The sequence below is a fragment of the Lucilia sericata genome, unplaced genomic scaffold, assembly GCF_015586225.1.
Source record: "Lucilia sericata isolate MDLA Ls3-8-SP2 unplaced genomic scaffold, ASM1558622v1 Contig000665F_arrow, whole genome shotgun sequence".
In the NCBI taxonomy this organism is placed as follows: Eukaryota; Metazoa; Arthropoda; class Insecta; order Diptera; family Calliphoridae; genus Lucilia; species Lucilia sericata.
In genome coordinates this window covers 196,431-217,491 of record NW_023994670.1, presented here as the reverse complement: position 1 = coordinate 217,491, position 21,061 = coordinate 196,431, and the positions used below count along the sequence as shown (strand labels likewise).

The following is a 21,061-nucleotide window of genomic DNA, read 5'->3' as shown; positions in this document are numbered from 1 at the left end:
AGAAAATAGTGAAAATCTGTGATCACTCATATTTCTCACCAAAAATCGATTTTAATATGATAAACTTAAAATCGGCTGCAGTTTGTTAAATAACGCTCCAATTGAGAATATAGTGAAAATCTGTGATCACTCATATTTCTCACCAAAAATCGATTATAAGAAAAACTTAAAATCGGCTGTAGTTTCTTAAATAACGCTCTAATTGAGGAAATAGTGAAAATCTGTGATCACTCATATTTCCCAAAAAAAATCGATTTTTATATGAAAAACTTAAAATCGGCTGTAGTTTCTTAAATAACGCTCCAATTGAGAAATTAGTGAAAATCTGTGATCACTCATATTTCTCACCAAAAATCGATTTTTATATGAAAAACTTAAAATCGGCTGTAGTTTCTTAAATAACGCTCCAATTGAGAAAATAGTGAAAATCTGTGATCACTCATATTTCTCACCAAAAATCGATTTTTATATGAAAAACTTAAAATCGGCTGTAGTTTCTTAAATAACGCTCCAATTGAGAAAATAGTGAAAATCTGTGATCACTCATATTTCTCACCAAAAATCGATTTTTATATGAAAAACTTAAAATCGGCTGTAGTTTCTTAAATAACGCTCCAATTGAGAAAATAGTGAAAATCTGTGATCACTCATATTTCTCACCAAAAATCGATTTTTATATGAAAAACTTAAAATCGGCTGTAGTTTCTTAAATAACGCTTCAATTGAGAAAAGTGTGAAAATCTGTGATCACTCATATTTCTCACCAAAAATCAATTTTTATATGAAAAACATAAAATCGGCAGTAGTTCCTTAAATAACGCTCCAATTGAGAAAATAGTGAAAATCTGTGATCACTCATATTTCTCACCAAAAATCGATTTTTATATGAAAAACATAAAATCGGCAGTAGTTCCTTAAATAACGCTCCAATTGAGAAAATAGTGAAAATCTGTGATCACTCATATTTCCCAGGAAAAATCAATTTTTATATGAAAAACTTAAATCGGCTGTAGTTTCTTAAATAACGCTCCAATTGAGAAAAGTGTGAAAATCTGTGATCACTCATATTTCTCACCAAAAATCAATTTTTATATGAAAAACATAAAATCGGCAGTAGTTCCTTAAATAACGCTCCAATTGAGAAAATAGTGAAAATCTGTGATCACTCATATTTCCCAGGAAAAATCAATTTTTATATGAAAAACTTAAATCGGCTGTAGTTTCTTAAATATCGCTCCAATTGAGAAAATAGTGAAAATCTGTGATCACTCATATTTCTCACCAAAAATCGATTTTTATATGAAAAACATAAAATCGGCAGTAGTTCCTTAAATAACGCTCCAATTGAGAAAATAGTGAAAATCTGTGATCACTCATATTTCCCAGGAAAAATCAATTTTTATATGAAAAACATAAAATCGGCTGTAGTTTCTTAAATAACGCTCCAATTGAGAAAATAGTGAAAATCTGTGATCACTCATATTTCTCACCAAAAATCGATTTTTATATGAAAAACATAAAATCGGCTGTAGTTCCTTAAATAACGCTCCAATTGAGAAAATAGTGAAAAACTGTGATCACTCATATATCCCAAGGAAAATCGATTTTTATATGAAAAACTTAAAATCGGCTGTAGTTCCTTAAATAACGCTCCAATTGAGAAAATAGTGAAAATCTGTGATCACTCATATTTCCCAGGAAAAATCAATTTTTATATGAAAAACTTAAATCGGCTGTAGTTTCTTAAATAACGCTCCAATTGAGAAAATAGTGAAAATCTGTGATCACTCATATTTCTCACCAAAAATCGATTTTTATATGAAATACTTAAAATCGAAAATAGTGAAAATATGTGATCACTCATGTTTCCCAAGGAAAAGCGATTTTTATATGAAAAACTTAAAATCGGCTGTAGTTTCTTAAATAACGCTCCAATTGAGAAAATAGTGAAAATCTGTGATCACTAATTTATCCCAAGGAAAATCGATTTTTATATGAAAAACTTAAAATCGGCTGTAGTTTCTTAAATAACGCTCCAATTGAGAAAATAGTGAAAATCTGTGATCACTCATTTATCCCAAGGAAAATCGATTTTTATATGAAAAACTTAAAATCGGCTGCAGTTTCTTAAATAACGCTCCAATTGAGAAAATAGTGAAAATCTGTGATCACTCATATTTCTCGCCAAAAATCGATTTTTATATGAAAAACTTAAAATCGGCTGTAGTTTCTTAAATAACGCTCCAATTGAGAAAATAGTTAAAATCTGTGATCACTCATATTTTCCAAGAAAAATCGATTTTTATATGAAAAACATAAAATCGGCTGTAGTTTCTTAAATAACGCTCCAATTGAGAAAATAGTGAAAATCTGTGATCACTCATATTTTTATATGAAAAATCGATTTTAATATGATAAACTTAAAATCGGCTGCAGTTTGTTAAATAACGCTCCAATTGAGAATATAGTGAAAATCTGTGATCACTCATATTTCTCACCAAAAATAACGCTCTAATTGAGGAAATAGTGAAAATCTGTGATCATTCATATTTCCCCAAAAAAATCGATTTTTATATGAAAAACTTAAAATCGGCTGTAGTTTCTTAAATAACGCTCCAATTGAGAAATTAGTGAAAATCTGTGATCACTCATATTTCTCACCAAAAATCGATTTTTATATGAAAAACTTAAAATCGGCTGTAGTTTCTTAAATAACGTTCCAATTGAGAAAATAGTGAAAATCTGTGATCACTCATATTTCTCACCAAAAATCGATTTTTATATGAAAAACTTAAAATCGGCTGTAGTTTCTTAAATAACGCTTCAATTGAGAAAATAGTGAAAATCTGTGATCACTCATATTTCTCACCAAAAATCAATTTTTATATGAAAAACATAAAATCGGCTGTAGTTCCTTAAATAACGCTCCAATTGAGAAAATAGTAAAAATCTGTGATCACTCATATTTCTCACCAAATATCGATTTTTTTATGAAAAATATAAAATCGGCTGTAGTTTCTTAAATAACGCTCCAATTGAGAAAATAGTGAAAATCTGTGATCACGCATATTTTCCAGGAAAAATCTATTTTTATATCAAAAACTTAAAATGGGCTGTAGTTTCTTAAATAACGCTCCAATTGAGAAAACAGTGAAAATCTGTGATTACTCATATTTCCCACCAAATATCGATTTTTATATGAAAAACTTAAATCGGCTGTAGTTTCTTAAATAACGCTCCAATTGAGAAAATACTGAAAATCTGTGATCGCTTATATTTCTCACCAAAAATCGATTTTTATATGAAAAACCTAAAATCGGCTGTAGTTTCTTAGATAACGCTCCAATTGAGAAAATAGTGAAAATCTGTGATCACTCATATTTCCCAGGAAAAATCAATTTTTATATGAAAAACGTAAATCGGCTGTAGTTTCTTAAATAACGCTCCAATTGAGAAAATAGTGAAAATCTGTGATCACTCATATTTCCCACCAAAAATCGAGTTTTATATCAAAAACTTAAAATGGGCTGTAGTTTCTTAAATAACGCTCCAATTGAGAAAATAGTGAAAATCTGTGATCACTCATATTTCCTAGGAAAAACCGATTTTTATATGAAAAACTTAAAACCGGCTGTAGTTTAGATGTATGATGTAAGAGATGTAAGTAAGAGATTAATGTCTGTAGATAGAATATTTCTTTGCCCCACTGTAGTGCAGATAGAACTGCACATAATTATGTTTTTTTTATTATTATTTCTTATCACAATGTTTTTGCATAACACAATACAGACTTTGCTAATCATCCATTAGTTGGCATTTAGCATTTAACTTGAAAGAACAATGAAATTCTGGCTTCTGATAAGTTTAATTAGTGTATGCATTGTCGCAAATAGGGCTGCAGTGGCTAGAGGAACCTATAAAGATCCAAGTAAATAAAACAGTTTTATACATATAATTAATAACAATACGATTTTTCGTTTCATTATTAAAATTTAGGATACCCAGGCAAATGTGTTGTTGGTGATTTAATTGTGTCGCCTGGAGAAGAGGCTACACATCCTTTTTCCCGTTGTGGACGTATGTTGTGCGGTAGTGAAGGTTCTGTTGTTTTTCACACGTAAGTGAAATCTTAGTACTATAGATATTTACACAATTTTTATATCATTTTTATTGTAGATGTGGTGCCATTGGTGCACCATCGGGTTATAAATTGGGTGATCCCATTGAGCCCACAGCACCATATCCAACATGTTGTAAAAGACATTTTATTCCAATTGATAATTAATTTCATTGAAATATGTATGTGAACAGTGTGAGATTTTAAGTTAAAGATTTCCAATAAATAAAGAAATATGTTAAAAATGTATGTCTGACTAGTTGTTTAAATCATGTTTGTAAAATGATCTCTTAACCTTTCGGTAGGTATTGCCAAGAATTTCTATTATAATACTCAAACTAAGTAAGTATGTAGAAGTATACAAACTAAAACCAAACTAAACTAAATACTTAAAATTCTAAACTAACTTACTAACTAATAAAGTACATATGCATGTGTGTAAAGCGAACTACAAGTTTTTTTTATAAATATTTCATAATTTTAACCAATTCCACCACAAATACAATATCGAATGACAAAATACACACACACACAAATGGAGAAAAAATCCAACAGAGATTTACATTTTTTGTGGCTGATTACAATTGAATGAACATTGACTGCTACGAGGAGGAATATTAATATTTTTCGAACGAAACCAACATGACGTTGAAGTGGAACTACAAATGGAAATGGAAGCGAAAACAAAAAACAACAGAAGCAGAAAATAAAAATTCGAAATACAAATAAAGCGACACATTCATCCAACCAATTCATCTATCCATTGCACATACACACAGAAATTCATGGATCAAGCGGACGGAATTGAAATGGTAGACGACATTCATTGGTTAAGAAGTAGAAGTTAATTTTGTACGAGTGTGAGTTTGAGTACGTAGGTAGTCAAGAGATTGTCACCATCTTCAGTTGGCAAATGTGTCTGAGAGGGGGGTTTGTGTATTGGGCATTAAAAAGGAGGAAAAAAATAATAAAAGACAATAAGCTCAGTGTATAATGGAAATACAAATGTACTCTGTTAACCAGCATTGCTAATTTAGCGCTTTTTGGTAACCCAAAAGACTGTGCTAGTCTAGCGCCTTTTTGGTGTAATCTATTTTTAAAAACTCATATCTTTATGGCGAAGAGAAATTGTCTGGAGAAGATCCTCTGGAGGCGTGTTACCTTAATGAAAGACCCTCATCTGGGAGCTATTGCAATCCAGGAGAAAAAAGGTCCTACCAGTCCCTCTTGTCTGCGGAGCCTTAAAACTAGTGACAATCAAGTAGTTTTGGACTTTCTTTTGACCCGGTTATTGGAGAGGTTCCTACGGGGTGCACGTAGTGGCTGTGGTTAAAACCCCGGGAAGAGAATGTCGGTTAAAAGACTGATGCACGGTAAAGTCTATAATTCGGCATAAGTTCGGTGCTGTTGCTGAGATAACAGATACCCCATAGAGGATTGACTGTGGGACTAAGCGTTGAAAATGAGTTGGCGTTAAGTATATATGATACTGGATGAATATAGGGGTATAAGCGTATGTCGCATGAATGAGAAGTGTGCTGGACCGACCGCATCCTAGGATATATCTTCATGGTATGAAGATATACATATGTATGTACATCTAAGCATCCTCTTCTTTAACGTTAACATATTTAAAATATGCTCGAGTTTTTGAGTTCGTTAGCAAATCGATTTTCTTACATTATGTTCCATACTTTTGTTTTTTACTGTACTATTATGTATTTCTTATTTAAACTTAAGCACAGACTAGTGATGAGTGTTTCATTTCGGCCACAGATTCTTTTCTAAAAACACTTACAATTCATTTCGATTCCCGAAATTATGTTGAGATCACCGGATATTCGTATAAATATTGTAAAAAATTATGAAATTGTGTCCTTAATAAATCTTTAGCGCTATATACACTCTAGATTCTAGAGTTTTAGGTAATGCTTCACATCGCATTTCGCTTATAAATAGTTGACATCACTGCTGATAACTGCAATAGTAGAATGGATACAAATGTTTTGAACTATTATTGAGTACAGGGTAGGGATTATTATGTTGCACAAAAGAATAACGAAACAGACAATATGCAATTGGAAAATAATGTATGTATTAATGCTGACTGACCATTGCTGTAGGAAAAAACATTGTAACAACCGCTTCTTAACCCTTTGTATGCGAAAGCGACATATGGGTATAGAGTTAAATGTTATGAGTGTTCAAAAACTATTCCGGGAAGAAAATTCAATGTTGTCTTAGAATACTATGAAGATTCCAATATTTCGATATCAATTGTCTAATTAGCATTTATAGGTTTCTAGTCTATAGTCAAGTCTATAGTCTAGTCTATAGTCTAGTCTATAGTCTAGTCTATAGTCTAGTCTATAGTCTAGTCTATAGTCTAGTCTATAGTCTAGTCTATAGTCTAGTCTATAGTCTAGTCTATAGTCTAGTCTATAGTCTAGTCTATAGTCTAGTCTATAGTCTAGTCTATAGTCTAGTCTATAGTCTAGTCTATAGTCTAGTCTATAGTCTAGTCTATAGTCCTAGTCTATAGTCTAGTTTATAGTCTAGTCTATAGTCCTAGTCTATAGTCTAGTCTATAGTCTAGTCTATAGTCCTAGTCTGTAGTCTAGTCTATAGTCTAGTCTATAGTCTAGTCTATAGTCTAGTCTATAGTCTAGTCTATAGTCTAGTCTATAGTCTAGTCTATAGTCTAGTCTATAGTCTAGTCTATAGTCTAGTCTATAAGTCCTAGTCCTAGCTAGTCTAGTCTATAGTCTAGTCTATAGTCTAGTCTATAGTCTAGTCTATCTAGTCTCTAGTCTGAGTCTAGTCTAGTCTATAGTCCTAGTCTATAGTCTAGTCTATAGTCTAGTCTATAGTCTAGTCTAGTCTATAGTCTAGTCTATAGTCTAGTCTATAGTCTAGTCTATAGTCTAGTCTATAGTCTAGTCTATAGTCTAGTCTAGTAGTCTAGTCTATAGTCCTAGTCTATAGTCCTAGTCTATAGTCTAGTCTATAGTCTAGTCGATAGTCTAGTCTATAGTCTAGTCTTAGTCTAGTCTATAGTCTAGTCTATAGTCTAGTCTATAGTCTAGTCTAGTAGTCTAGTCTATAGTCTAGTCCTATAGCTAGTCTATAGTCTAGTCTATAGTCTAGTCTATAGTCTAGTCTATAGTCTAGTCTATAGTCTAGTCTATAGTCTATCTATAGTCTAGTCTATAGTCTAGTCTATAGTCTAGTCTATAGTCTAGTCTATAGTCCTATGTCTATAGTCTAGTCTATAGTCTAGTCTATAGTCTAGTCTATAGTCTAGTCTATAGTCCTAGTCTATAGTCTAGTCTATAGTCTAGTCTATAGTCTAGTCTATAGTCTAGTCTATAGTCTAGTCTATAGTCTAGTCTATAGTCTAGTCTATAGTCTAGTCCATAGTCTAGTCTATAGTCTAGTCTATAGTCTAGTCCATAGTCTAGTCTATAGTCTAGTCTATAGTCTAGTCTATAGTCTAGTCTATAGTCTAGTCCATAGTCTAGTCTATAGTCTATAGTCTAGTCTATAGTCTAGTCTATAGTCTAGTCTATAGTCTAGTCTATAGTCTAGTCTATAGTCTAGTCTATAGTCTAGTCTATAGTCTAGTCTATAGTCTAGTCTATAGTCTAGTCTATAGTCTAGTCTATAGTCTAGTCTATAGTCTAGTCTATAGTCTAGTCTATAGTCTAGTCTATAGTCTAGTCTATAGTCTAGTCTATAGTCTAGTCTATAGTCTAGTCTATAGTCTAGTCTATAGTCTAGTCTGTAGTCTAGTCTATAGTCTAGTCTATAGTCTAGTCTATAGTCTAGTCTATAGTCTAGTCTATCTAGTCTATAGTCTAGTCTATAGTCTAGTCTATAGTCTAGTCTATAGTCTAGTCTATAGTCTAGTCTATAGTCTAGTCTATTAGTCTAGTCTGTATAGTCTAGTCTATAGTCTAGTCTATAGTCTAGTCTATATCTAGTCTATAGTCTAGTCTATAGTCTAGTCTATAGTCTAGTCTATAGTCTAGTCTATAGTCTAGTCTATAGTCTAGTCTATAGTCTAGTCTATAGTCTAGTCTATAGTCTAGTCTATAGTCTAGTCTATAGTCTAGTCTATAGTCTAGTCTATAGTCTAGTCTATAGTCTAGTCTATAGTCTTAGTCTATAGTCGAGTCTATAGTCTAGGCTATAGTCTAGTCTATAGTCTAGTCTATAGTCTAGTCTATAGTCTAGTCTATAGTCTAGTCTATAGTCTAGTCTATAGTCTAGTCTATAGTCCTAAGTCTATAGTCTAGTCTATAGTCTAGTCTATAGTCTAGTCTATAGTCTAGTCTATAGTCTAGTCTATAGTCTAGTCTATAGTCTAGTCTATAGTCTAGTCTATAGTCTAGTCTATAGTCTAGTCTATAGTCTAGTCTATAGTCTAGTCTATAGTCTAGTCTATAGTCTAATCTATAGTCTAGTCTATAGTCTAGTCTATAGTCTAGTCTATAGTCTAGTCTATAGTCTAGTCTATAGTCTAGTCTATAGTCTAGTCTATAGTCTAGTCTATAGTCAGTCTATAGTCTAGTCTATAGTCTAGTCTATAGTCTAGTCTATAGTCTAGTCTATAGTCTAGTCTATAGTCTAGTCTATAGTCTAGTCTATAGTCTAGTCTATAGTCTAGTCTATAGTCTAGTCTATAGTCTAGTCTATAGTCTAGTCTATAGTCTAGTCTATAGTCTAGTCTATAGTCTAGTCTATAGTCTAGTCTATAGTCTAGTCTATAGTCTAGTCTATAGTCTAGTCTATAGTCTAGTCTATAGTCTAGTCTATAGTCTAGTCTATAGTCTAGTCTAGTCTAGTCTATAGTCTAGTCTATAGTCTAGTCTATAGTCTAGTCTATAGTCTAGTCTAGTCTAGTCTATAGTCTAGTCTATAGTCTAGTCTAGTCTAGTCTAGTCTATAGTCTAGTGTAGTGGAGAGTTGATCGACACTATATGTATATAATTATATAATATATGTATATAGTGTTCTTTTCTTAGTGTCTCTAATCAATAGTTATGGGCCAGAAAGTCACTAAATAACTGACCGTTCCAAACCCCCACTTCTGGGTTTAGGAAAAAAGGAAGCGTGTGCTTGTCAAAAGAAGTTTCAATGTGTGTGGGTTTTATTGGTGTTGCCGGCAAAACAAGACGATCAGTAGTGGTAAGTGAGTGGTTTATTGTTCATGTCACCTATGTTTTGTTAGTGTGCGTGAGTTGTATAAATGTGCTAGTCCGTCTATGTGACAGTCTCGACAAACAGGCCGTTTTAAACTTTTTCATTCATTTTTTTTTTCTTGTTACCACTTTTTTTCATAAACATTCTCTTCATGCTGCCAGTATCTGATGTCGTCCAATAATGTATGATATTGAATGACAAAAAATATTGTAGTTGTTCTTGTTGTTGTCGAGCATGTTAGTATGAGTAGAAAGAACACTTTGGGACAAGGGGTAGTAAAATAATGAACAATAAAACAAAAACAACAAACAAATTAAAAACTGATTTGTATGACACTTTCTATATGAATGGATGTTAGTATGTGCGTGTGTGTATGAAAATGAAGTACAGGAAAAGGAAGGAAAGAGGAGGAGGAGGGATTTTGTTGTTTTACAACCACTTATTCATTAGTTTATGTATGTGTTTGTGTTTGTACTTTTAAGGGCGATATTCTTTTTTCTTATTGTCTTTTTTGTTGTTATTTGTAATTAAGTACTTGTTGTTAGTGTTGCTTATTTGTCTCTGTGTGTAATTTTTTTTAAGTTTGTGGTTGTCGCTTTATGTTGTTGTTGTTTTTTAACGAAACCCATCCATCAATAAATTTTTTGAACGATAGTTTTTCTGAATTGATCTGATATTTAAAATTAGTTGCTGTCTTTAGTTCGTCGTTGCAAGTTGTTCCTTTAGATACAAAACAAAGAAAAAAATTCAAATCGTGTCTCTTAAAAAAACGTTAACTAACGCGTAACGGTTTCTTAAATTTGAAAATAATTAAATTTTAAAAAAATTTAAAAAATATCAAAAATTACAAAAGAAATTTAAGAAAAATTTTAAAAAGAATTTAAAAGTTAACTTAAAGCACAAAATATTTTATATTATAACAAATATTAATAAAAAAATAAAACCAATTTAAGAAAAAAAATAATATTAAGGATACACGACCAAATAATTATGGAATACAATTTATCAATAAGGTGCAGTGAGAAAACCAATTAGTATTATAAAAATATATAATAAAAACTGATCATTATAAAATACTTTTGCATAAATTTTTTATGAAAAAAGACAATTTATAAAAAACTATTCCTTTTCTTTGCAAAAATTCAATTAATGCTCTTGTTAGGATTTTGGAAATGTTTAGTTATCAAAATTTTTAAAAATATTCGAATAATACTGAACTTTAAATTGTAAAGGAAACTGAACATACAACTATGGGCTTCCGATCGCCTAATATACTTTACTTAAGTTTCTCTATTCTAAGCTAGAACCTATATATAGCATGTGCTTAGAGTATATCTTTATTTTGAAGATCAAGAAGGCAAAGTCACACAAGAATTGCTTTATGATCGACCAATTCCACTCCTATATAGTTCAAGAGAACAAAACTTATGACGTCAGCGAATATAACTAGAAATTGTGAAATCATAAATCCTTCAGGTCACAACCTGTGAACATGCTGATCATACTAAGGAGTGACCTGGATATTTTGATATGATAGCATTTTAAAGACGAAGCGGATAATAAAGGATTGTTTTAATGAAACATGAGTACTTTAGTATAAAATGACGAATATATTAAAGGCTCCAAACATTTAAAGTGGTTAAATAAATATCTAAGAAAATAAAAATTTGAAAAGAATTAGACCAACACAATTCAATGGATACTCTATATTAATAATTTAAATTCCGAGGACTTCGAAAAATAAGCTACTTGTTCACTGTGAAATTTTTATATAAGACCCAAAGGATTCAAATGAAGGGACTATGAAAACTAAAATTTTGTAATATTCAGACAATATTGTCAAAATCGAATGAAACCGGTAAACAATTTTGGATGTAGATTTTTGTTGCGATTAAGGGTGAATTTTTTCCAAAAAATGTATTATTTTTTGATCAGAAATATTTGGAATACAAAATAGGAAAGAATACGGTAAAAAGTTTTGAATCTAAATCTTTGTTTCGATCAAACAGTGCATATCTTCCAAAATGTTGTTTCTGATCAGAAAGTCATGTGCAAGCAATGTTCTAATATGTCGAGCTCAACAAAGTCCAACTCTGCTAATCCAGATACATTTTTAGACCAACGGCCACTGAATTAGCACTGGTTGTTTCGGCAACAACATCTACAGATATATTTGGTGGCCGGTAGTAAGCCACTAATCTATGACTCACTTTTTTAACCGAAATTCTCTTTAAGCGTTTGCAGTCTCAACCATTATTCTCCTAAAAGTCTTCTCCAGAATAGGAAGTTTTCAAATTTTATCTCGTGTTATCAAATACTATGTGTCAGGGAAGTATACAGTACTAGTACAAGATAAAATGTTTGAGGGGGAAGGGGTGTGAATTGAAGTGCCATATGCTTAACTGACAGGCATGGTAATGATTACACAAAGTAATTCATTTCATGGTCAATTACTTGCAATATGTAATTGAGCAATAACCAATTGCAATTACTTGTAATTGTAATTGAACTTTTTCCAATTACAATTTCTTGTAATGTGCAATTGACCAATAACCAATTAATTACTTGTAATTGTAACAGAAGTTTCCAATCAAAATTACTTGTAATTGTAATTAAGATATTACTAATTACAAATTACATGTAATTATAAGGAACAAAATTCACAATTACAACTAATTGTAATTGGAAATTCTTCAATTACAAGTAAATGTAATTGGCAAAACTTCAATTACCATTACTAGTAACTGTAATGGGTAAAGTTTCAATTATAATTACTTCAAATGTAATTGAAATTGAAAATGTAGTCATTGCCCCCCAAGCCTCATAACTGAGTACCTGTCTTGACGAACTAATCTTACGTTGGTCTTTTTCAAACACTGGGTGGACCAGAAACGGTTCACCAAATGCTGTTTATAACATAATTCTAAAGGATCATGAGCTAGTCTCGTTGCATCATGAGTGAAACCCAAACGGAATTTCTAGATGTACCTAATTTTTAAATGATGTTCACTTTCTCGATATGACTGACTTTTAAAGGGACTTAGGTCGGAATTTTCACCGATATTATGAAGATTTAAACTGGATTTAAACTTCTTGTCACATAGTTTTGACCAAATTGCAAGTTTTTCGATCTTTTTTAAATTTGTATAACTAATGAATGTTTTTTCCCTGAATTATATGCTAAAGTATAATGATATATAATTTTTACTCAATATATATGACCATGACTGTATATTCAGCCAATTTATAGAACTCCATCTACTGGAATAGTTTAAAAAATGTATTCGCTCTTGAAAAAAAAACAATTAATTAAACCAAAATTTATAAATAACCCATTAATAAATTATAGGAAAAGTGTAACCTTAATTAGAATGTCAATTATATTTTTTTAAATTAGTTTTTTCTTTATATATAGAAACACACAAATTACAAATTATGAAACGTAGAAAAAATCAATTTGTATATAAAAACCAAAAACAACAACAAGAACAAAAGCAACCTGCTAAAGGAGTCATGTCATGGGATTGCTATATAAAAGTTCCAAACTCTTGAAAATAATTCTGGGTAAGTTAAAGTAAATAAATTTAAAAATTTTTTTAATATAAAATTTAAGTAAAACAACGTAAACATTCGATTGTTTTAATGGAAATTTAAATTGGAATGTAAATGTAAAGCATCCCTGAATGGCAGACAAATGTATTTCTTACCCTAGTAAATAGTAGATATAGAACAATCATGCGAGTCCATTTTATAAATGTAGATATACACAGATAGACAAACACCATCAATATGTGTATATACTACAACTACATGCATACATGTAAAATATGTGGTGTATAACGCTGTTATAACGAAATGGGGCGGAGTTTTATGAACATGAACAGTGGTTTTAAAACTGAAAAAATTTATTAATTTTAAAGTAATTGTACTTTTTAATAGATATATAGACAAACTACATACGATTTCAAATTAATATAGTTCTATTTAAGTCAAAAAAGAACTAGAAGGAATGAACAAGTTTAGAACCTGAGAATTAAACTAAGCATACACCTTATATAGTATAGTATTGCAAATAACTCCGAATAATATATAGATTTAATCGTTATCTAATGATGGCTAGGAAGATGTCTAAAATACATATATCCTTATCTTTCCCACTTGTCGAGCTACATATGTAATCTCTTGCCACAGTAGCCCTTTTACATAGACAATATAGAAACAATAGTCGAAGTCAACTGAGTCCAACTCTGGCTAAACCAGAAACTTTTTCCGACCAAAGTCGTACAATTATACCACTAAAGTGGGACTTGGTCGGTGGCCGGAAACAGGCATTAGTCGTTTTTTTATCTTAATCTTCCCGTGTTTGGGTTTAAACCACTACATGATGCCTGAATGGTATTCTTCTGAATAGGGCAAGTCCTACAACCTTTTCTCCTGGTACCAGATATTAATCTCAATCACTGGCGGAAACTATAACAAAGTGAAATGCTCCGGGGGAACTGAAATTGCGCAATGTGTCCAATGTGTGTTGCTGAAATACAAGTATCTTATAGTTCAAATGATCAACACGCCATCCTGTTTAAGCCAATAATTACACAGGTCAATAAAATTTAAAAAGTTGAACCCAGAGCCCAAAGTAATTTAACTTTTTAAAGGATAAAGGTTTACGTTAAGATATCTCGAAGAAGGAAAGTCGACAAGTAGAACTTTCCGATGTATACCGCCTCAAAAATGGCCAAACGAAAAAACTTATGTAATGAGAAATTCGAAGGCCAGAGTCAGATATAGCTCACCTCAATAGGTCAGAAAATTATGTTTTCTCTGGATTTAAAATAAGTTTGCCCTTGTTTATATCTTCTATTTTAGCCGATAAACAAAGTCCGATCCATGTTTACCCAAAATCGGTAATTTACACAATACAATCTTAATTCTACAACCTTATAGATAGCGGTGTCGATGAAGCCATGGAATACAGACATCTTAGGTATCGAAATCTTCAATAATCCTATATCAGACATGCTTTCGAAAAGTTTTCTATTTGAAATCTGCAAAATCGGAGATATAAGTAAAAATCCGAGACAACCTCTGAAAATTTCGTCAAAAAAAATTAGGATTTTGATACATGCAGACCTTGTTGAAATATATTGAAATTAAAATTCCACTTTCAATTTGTATTTTAACTCTTAAATATCACTGCGCACACGCCGATAAATTACCACTTTTTTAAAAAAAGTTATGCTCCAGATAAAAATTTCATAAGAGCAAAGATTTCATCTCAAAGTGATAGAGATTTTAAATTTAAGGGATGCTTTACTTTTAAATAATAATTCAATTTTTATGTTATAAAACGTTACACTTCTAACATTTCTATTTCATTTACTACGCAGATTCCCTGGAAGATCAAGAGGGTGGAGCTATGTACATATCGTGCGATGTCTCAAATGGAGGTCCTGTGGAACCTGAAACGGGATATGTTCCCAATAATCCATTATTCGGTTTGGCGTTGGATAGTCCGCAGGTAAATGTTCATTAAGAAGGTGGTTTTTATAAGAAAACGTCTAAAATACTAGTTTGGCCGTCGGTTTTTGTGTGGGAGCAAGTGAAAGTGTTCAAGTTTTTTGAAGAGAAATAAAAAGTTTAATTAAATTTGTTTAAAGTGTTGAAGGATACAGAAAAAAAATTAAGTAAGAAATTCCAATAAGTTTAAAGGAAAAAAGTTGTTTAAAACATTATTAAACAATTAAAAAAGTTCTAAAATATGACGGATTAAAAAATTCAATAAAGAAAGATAGTGAACTAGAAATGTTTAATAATGATAAATTCAAAAATCTCCAAATTCAAATTACGGCATTTGATATCAATCGAATATTCAATAGAATTTAAAAAAATTTAAACGGGAAATTTAATATATAATCAGTTGATACAGTGAATGAAAAAATCTAAGCATACAAAAAAAGTATATAAACTAAATGGAGCGTGGGAATCGTATCGTGTATAAATGAATTGAAATTGTTTTTAATAAAAAGTAATAAATATATAACTGCAAGTAGAAAAAATTCCCCGTCGGATTCTCTTCATATTCTCCATAGTATTGGAACCTTTCATAAAAGTTTAAGAACATTTTTATGGGTCTCGATAACAACAAATTTACAAATATTTGGAAAGTAATTTAACCGAATATCGTCAAATGAACTAAATTACATAGTTTTAAATATATTAAGGATATTTTTAGACATTATATCCTAAATTAAAACATAGCTAGCACTCACAATGGCATACACTCAAAACTAATCATACCTTTACCCTCTGTTCCATTTTCTTCCCTGTGCTCTTACAGCAAGAGTGTGCTGCAGCGTCGTGTATTGGTTGTTTGTCGTGTCAAGGCAATACAGTATTACCGCTATCCTCATTGCCGAACAACGATTTCGATTGTGGTTCCTGTTTCGATCCAATTGTTGTCGGTGATCTCGGTGGATCTGCACAAAATAATTCACAAGTTATACACAATAACACTGGCAGTAGTGGAAATACTTGTGCATCAAATTATTGGTCCACCGATGAAATGGCGTCAACATTTCCAGGCTTGCCACCATTAGACATTGATCCCTTACCCAGTCTCTTTCCCTTTTCACCGTGTGGTGCATCATATAATTTCTCAGCCAATCCCCATCAAGCTTCACTCTCGTATACCGTACATCCGCATCAAATGTTAGTATCACCCAGTAGTCACCAGCATCAACACCAGCACCAACATCAGCATCAGTCAGGAGTAGCAACGTCATCAGCGTCGGCGTCATCGTTGTCGTCGTCCATTGTCGGAGGCCAGCAATCGTTATCGCACAGTAATGCGTTGAATAATGTTGCAACGCAGTCATGTTACTATGATCCCATAAATACATCGACGTCAGTAGCGGGAAATGTCACGGGCAATTCGTGTAGTTCTCAGCATATGAGTGCATCAGCAACAGGAGCAGGTGCTGCAGCCATGTATCCCAGTATGAGTGTTAATGTTAGTATGAACATGACAATGCATGGTTATGGGGCTGCTGATGCTACAATGCCCATGCAATGTTCACAAGTGAGCCTCTTTTTATTTCTTTATTATTATTTTCCAACTTTAGCCATGCTGAAACAGTTAGTTATTAAACTTTTTTAATATTTTTCAACAATTTTAGATGCAATGGACTCCCACGAATTCTTCCTCAGCGGTGAATGTCCTATATCCACCCTTACTTAGTCCTTCACATTACCCAGCCGCTGCCACCTATTCGTTTACAGCTGATTTTCGTGCTCCATCACTGCAATCAAATCAAAATTCCTCAGCCCTACTACCCTCCCTCAACGAGGCCCTCGAAAAAGACACAACACCACCACCAGCACCCCTCATGGATGCTGTAACACCAAAAAGTTTCTATACAAGCACACAAGTGGGTCAAAGCTATTCACCACCCACTAAAAGTCCAACTCTATTCACACAAATGCGTGACACAAAACCATTCAACCAAATTTCAGGACCCTCATCCAATTCCGGCGTTGCCAGTGGCTACGAAGACGAGGACAGCAATGAAGAGGGTTCGGATAGCAAACCGAATCTCTGTCGTCTGTGTGGCAAAACTTATGCCAGACCCAGTACGCTTAAGACTCATTTAAGAACGCATTCGGGCGAAAGGCCCTACCGCTGTCCCGATTGTAATAAGAGTTTTTCGCAGGCCGCCAATCTAACAGCTCATGTACGCACACATACTGGTCAGAAGCCGTTTCGTTGTCCCATTTGTGATAGACGTTTCTCACAAAGTTCCAGTGTCACTACGCACATGAGAACCCATTCGGGTGAGCGTCCATATCGTTGTTCAGCGTGCAAAAAATCATTTTCCGACAGTTCAACACTGACGAAACATTTGCGAATTCACAGCGGCGAGAAACCGTATCAGTGTAAATTGTGTTTATTAAGGTGAGTTATAAAATTATCTGAAATTCTTATAATAATCGTATGCAGGTATATATACTGATTTAGAGCTATACTATAGTAGATATTCAATTCGAAATCAAATTTAGTTTTTACAATGCTAGTATTCTCATTAAAAGCTATAGGATTTACATACGCTGACATCGTAAGAGTAAATTGTTTTGCAATTATTCGTTGTTTGATGAGTTAAAGTGAATAGGCAGAATTGAAGCGGAAGGACCTCATATGAGTCCTCATAAGTATCTGTTAAGGACTAAACCTCACATAACTTAATAAAGTTATTAATGATTATTATAAACTTATTTTTTTTTGAATACGATAATAAGAGATTTATGAGAGTTAACACGATTTTTTAAAGGAGACTGTATGGGGATTAATAAGGACCGATTCCAACGAAATTTATTTTAATGAATAACACAAAAATAAATAACTTTTTATAATATCAAGTTTTATGAATTACAAAAAAGTTCAGTTAAATAAATGAATAAGATGATTCAGATATGTATGTAAATAGGAATTATCGACCTTAGCAACCCACGAACTGCTCTGCTCAGCAGTTTTTTAAAGGGATGTAATACTCAGGCAATTAAATTATTTACAACAATGAAGAAAGGGGATCTCAACAACTGCTTGAACGGATTTTAGCGGATTCACAACCTTCTAGTCTCGTCAGTGGTCACAACTCTAAGTACATATATGACTTCAGAAGTTCCCGAGACCTTAAAGCCATCTTAAGCTTACAAAAGCTATTGGCACAGATGGAATTTCTATGCTGATGCAGAACTGAGATTTGAGTTTATGATGATTTTATGGTCAAGAGTCTAATTACACCCGATGAAAAAAGTCTAAACCCTAAATTATCTTGAAGATGAAGCAGATGTTAAGCCTTTTTTTACAGTCAAAATATTTCAGACTCCATTATAGATATTACAATACAAAGATTTAAATGGCTCTAATATAATATAAAACGGAGATTTTTCAAACTTTAGGTAGTCAGTTAGTTAGTTTGAAAGGAGGATGTATATATGTACATCAAATCCGAAGAAATACACCTAGTCCTCTATCCGGTCTATTGTGTGATCCTTAACCAGTGCCTCAGGTGGGAATCGAACCAATCACCTCCGGTCTACCAGACTAGAACACTAACCTACCGGGCGATATCATCGTTAATAGCACTCGCTCATCCAGTTGAAATGTCGCAATAAATTAGCCTTGAACTCAACGACGCAGAAGGATAACACATACCAACAAAAGTTAAAAAAGGGATAAGCGGCCAGGTTATCTCGTAGAACAAGCAGTTATAACAGATGTTAAACCTTTATTTTAGCTTTCAGATGTAATAACAGGTTTTACAAACAAAGATGTCTTCGCGCTATTAAAACACCTCAAATATCGTCTGAAACGAGGGTTTAGCAAACTTTATGACTCGATATCTTGAAAACCAGATGTGATAATGAGATTCGAATTCAGCGCAGATCAATCAGTTAGAAAACTATACCTTTGCCTTTGAATTTAACATTTATTGGTCTGTATAATAGCTAGATCCAAAGTATAACGCTAGATCGATATTAAATTATTTTAGTCCTATTCCTTTTTTATGGTAAAAACTTCTTCGAAATTACTTAGACGTAATTAAATATACTGATGTATAATAGTTCGAACAGTGTCCCATAACATCCTCACTTATTTTCTAGCTGAGCAAGCTCAATTTTCGGCGATTCAATCGATCGAAATATTTATATTTTGCTCTGATAGATCTTGTGATTTCTCTAGTCTAATTTGAAAAAATTGCTTTTATTAAATTAAATTTTGTTATGGAAATTAAAAAGGAAAAGAGGACTTGGTACAATTTTATAATAAAGAAATTGTTTGATATTTTGAATTAATAATCTTAGCAGCATTAAAGAATTAAAGAGAGACCTTTCCAAAAATAGTAAAGAAACCATTATACTTGTAGGTATAATAAAAATAATTGTACTACATCTTAAAAAAAATCCATATAAATTTATAAGAACTTTCTTTTATTGTCACAATTTTAGATTTTCCCAATCGGGCAATTTAAATCGACACATGCGCGTACATTCGACCAACAATAATGGCAGCAATCTGTTGACGTGACAAAAACAACGCAGTGGAGGTGGCTTTCAACAATATCATCCCCACAACCTTACACACAACCATGCCTATGCAGCAGCACACCATCATCATCACCATCATCATGCGGCCGTTGCCGCCGCACATCCAACACATTCCTTTAATGCCAGTAATTATGGCGATTATGTTAATCATCATACACACACATCTCTCCCGCCTCATTCCCATTTGCATACGCATCCACATCATCACTCGCATCATTCCCATGGCATCGGCGATTATGCTACACCCGGTTCACAAAACTATTCAGGATATTATTTGTGTGCAGCATTAAATAAACCCAAATTGGAAAGATTTTATTAAGAATAAAACCAACAAGGCAAGAAGAACGTTAAGAAAAATGACAAAAATTTAAATTCAACGAATAGAAATATTAATCTCTCAATTACTCACACTCTCTGTCGCTCTTTTTTCTTGATAAGCAACAAACAAATTAAGAATTTTAATAATAAAATAATTAATTAATTGTTTCCATAATTTTTAGCATTTATGCTCAAATTGATATTTAAAAAAAAAGGAAAAATAAAGTAAAATTAAATATTAAATTATATATTTACAATTAAATTAAATTTAAACATAAATGTGTAAATATGCTTCTGTAACAAGTAGTCAAGTAGATTTTTTTTATTTGTTAACAAATTCCCAGTACTAAATTTTAAGTTTTTTTTTATAATTTATTTAACTGTTTTTAAGTTTTTATTAGTAAAGTAGTTTTAATGAAAAAACAAAAAACACGCATAATTCTTAAAAGTAAAAGAAACATTTCAAATTTAGATGATTTCATTTTGAAATAATTGTAGGTCTTCTTTTTTTAGTTCATTTTATTTTCTTTTTGTCCAAATAATTTAAATATTTTAAAATTGTATTGAAATGTTGAGAAGAGAAACAAAAAACAATTTTAGCTGTAAGTCAGGGTGCTTCAAATGTATTTCGAAATTTCCTTCTATAACTACTTTTTAAAATCATTTAAATCTTATTTACATACAATACACTTAACAAATTAAACCAACAAATATTATAATAAAATAATAAATATTATTATAATGAAAAGCTAGAATTTTAAAACTCTAGTCAATCTTTAAGCTTAAACGTTCTTTAATGTTTTTATTTTTCAATTCAATATAATTCAAATATATATTTAAAATTAAAAAAAAAAAGTAAATAACAATAAATAATAATAAATATAAATGATTTTTATCGAAAAAATATGATTTATTTTTATTTTTGATAAAAAAAAATTAATGATAATTTGATTCATTCAGTTTAAATTAAACAAGTAAAAGTTTCAGAATATGGCTTTATATGGGAGCTATACGATCAATTATGGACCAATCCGTAAAAAGTTCGCAGTATGCTATGCATGTTTATAAAACATACTCCAATCAAATTTTATCCCCTTATCGTTATTAAGTACTGAATTATTTACGATTAAGCTTTGCTCTTTACAAAGCTGTGGAACCGGATGCCATTTTCCCGGCGCTTTTGCAGATGGCGGCGAGATTGGTTTCCGTACATCTGTCATAGATTTTCACTGCATGCTTAAAATTAACATAGACACCGTAGTTATGCGACACATAAGTCCTATCGACAGATAAACCTTACGTCCTTCGTACTTAAAA

The 21,061-nt window shown here is 31.9% G+C and overlaps 2 protein-coding genes across 2 annotated transcripts; both read left to right on the top strand.

Annotated features, from left to right (window-relative positions):
- The first annotated feature begins 3,715 nt into the window (after window positions 1-3,715).
- Window positions 3,716-4,366, top strand: LOC119607159. The gene is made up of 3 exons (XM_037960961.1): window positions 3,716-3,928; window positions 3,997-4,117; window positions 4,177-4,366. The coding sequence occupies exons 1-3, from the start codon at window positions 3,841-3,843 to the stop codon at window positions 4,283-4,285; spliced, it is 318 nt and encodes a 105-aa protein (XP_037816889.1). The 5' UTR covers window positions 3,716-3,840; the 3' UTR covers window positions 4,286-4,366.
- A 5,656-nt stretch (window positions 4,367-10,022) lies between these two features.
- On the top strand, window positions 10,023-19,564 carry LOC119607163 (protein glass). The gene is made up of 6 exons (XM_037960966.1): window positions 10,023-10,335; window positions 12,738-12,886; window positions 14,710-14,840; window positions 15,660-16,400; window positions 16,498-17,273; window positions 19,328-19,564. Exons 2-6 carry the CDS (start codon window positions 12,841-12,843, stop codon window positions 19,404-19,406), a joined length of 1,773 nt encoding a protein of 590 aa, XP_037816894.1. The 5' UTR covers window positions 10,023-10,335; window positions 12,738-12,840; the 3' UTR covers window positions 19,407-19,564.
- The last annotated feature ends 1,497 nt before the right edge of the window (window positions 19,565-21,061 follow it).

Bases quoted from the DNA above. Each gene is read 5' to 3' on its own strand.
- LOC119607159 (XM_037960961.1), top strand. From the start codon at position 3,841: ATGAAATTCTGGCTTCTGATAAGTTTAATTAGTGTATGCATTGTCGCA. The intron at 3,929-3,996 runs GTAAATAAAACA...ATTAAAATTTAG, and splicing joins AGGAACCTATAAAGATCCAA to GATACCCAGGCAAATGTGTT. The intron at 4,118-4,176 runs GTAAGTGAAATC...TTTTTATTGTAG, and splicing joins GGTTCTGTTGTTTTTCACAC to ATGTGGTGCCATTGGTGCAC.
- LOC119607163 (XM_037960966.1), top strand. From the start codon at position 12,841: ATGGGATTGCTATATAAAAGTTCCAAACTCTTGAAAATAATTCTGG. The intron at 12,887-14,709 runs GTAAGTTAAAGT...TTTACTACGCAG, and splicing joins ACTCTTGAAAATAATTCTGG to ATTCCCTGGAAGATCAAGAG. The intron at 14,841-15,659 runs GTAAATGTTCAT...GTGCTCTTACAG, and splicing joins TGGCGTTGGATAGTCCGCAG to CAAGAGTGTGCTGCAGCGTC.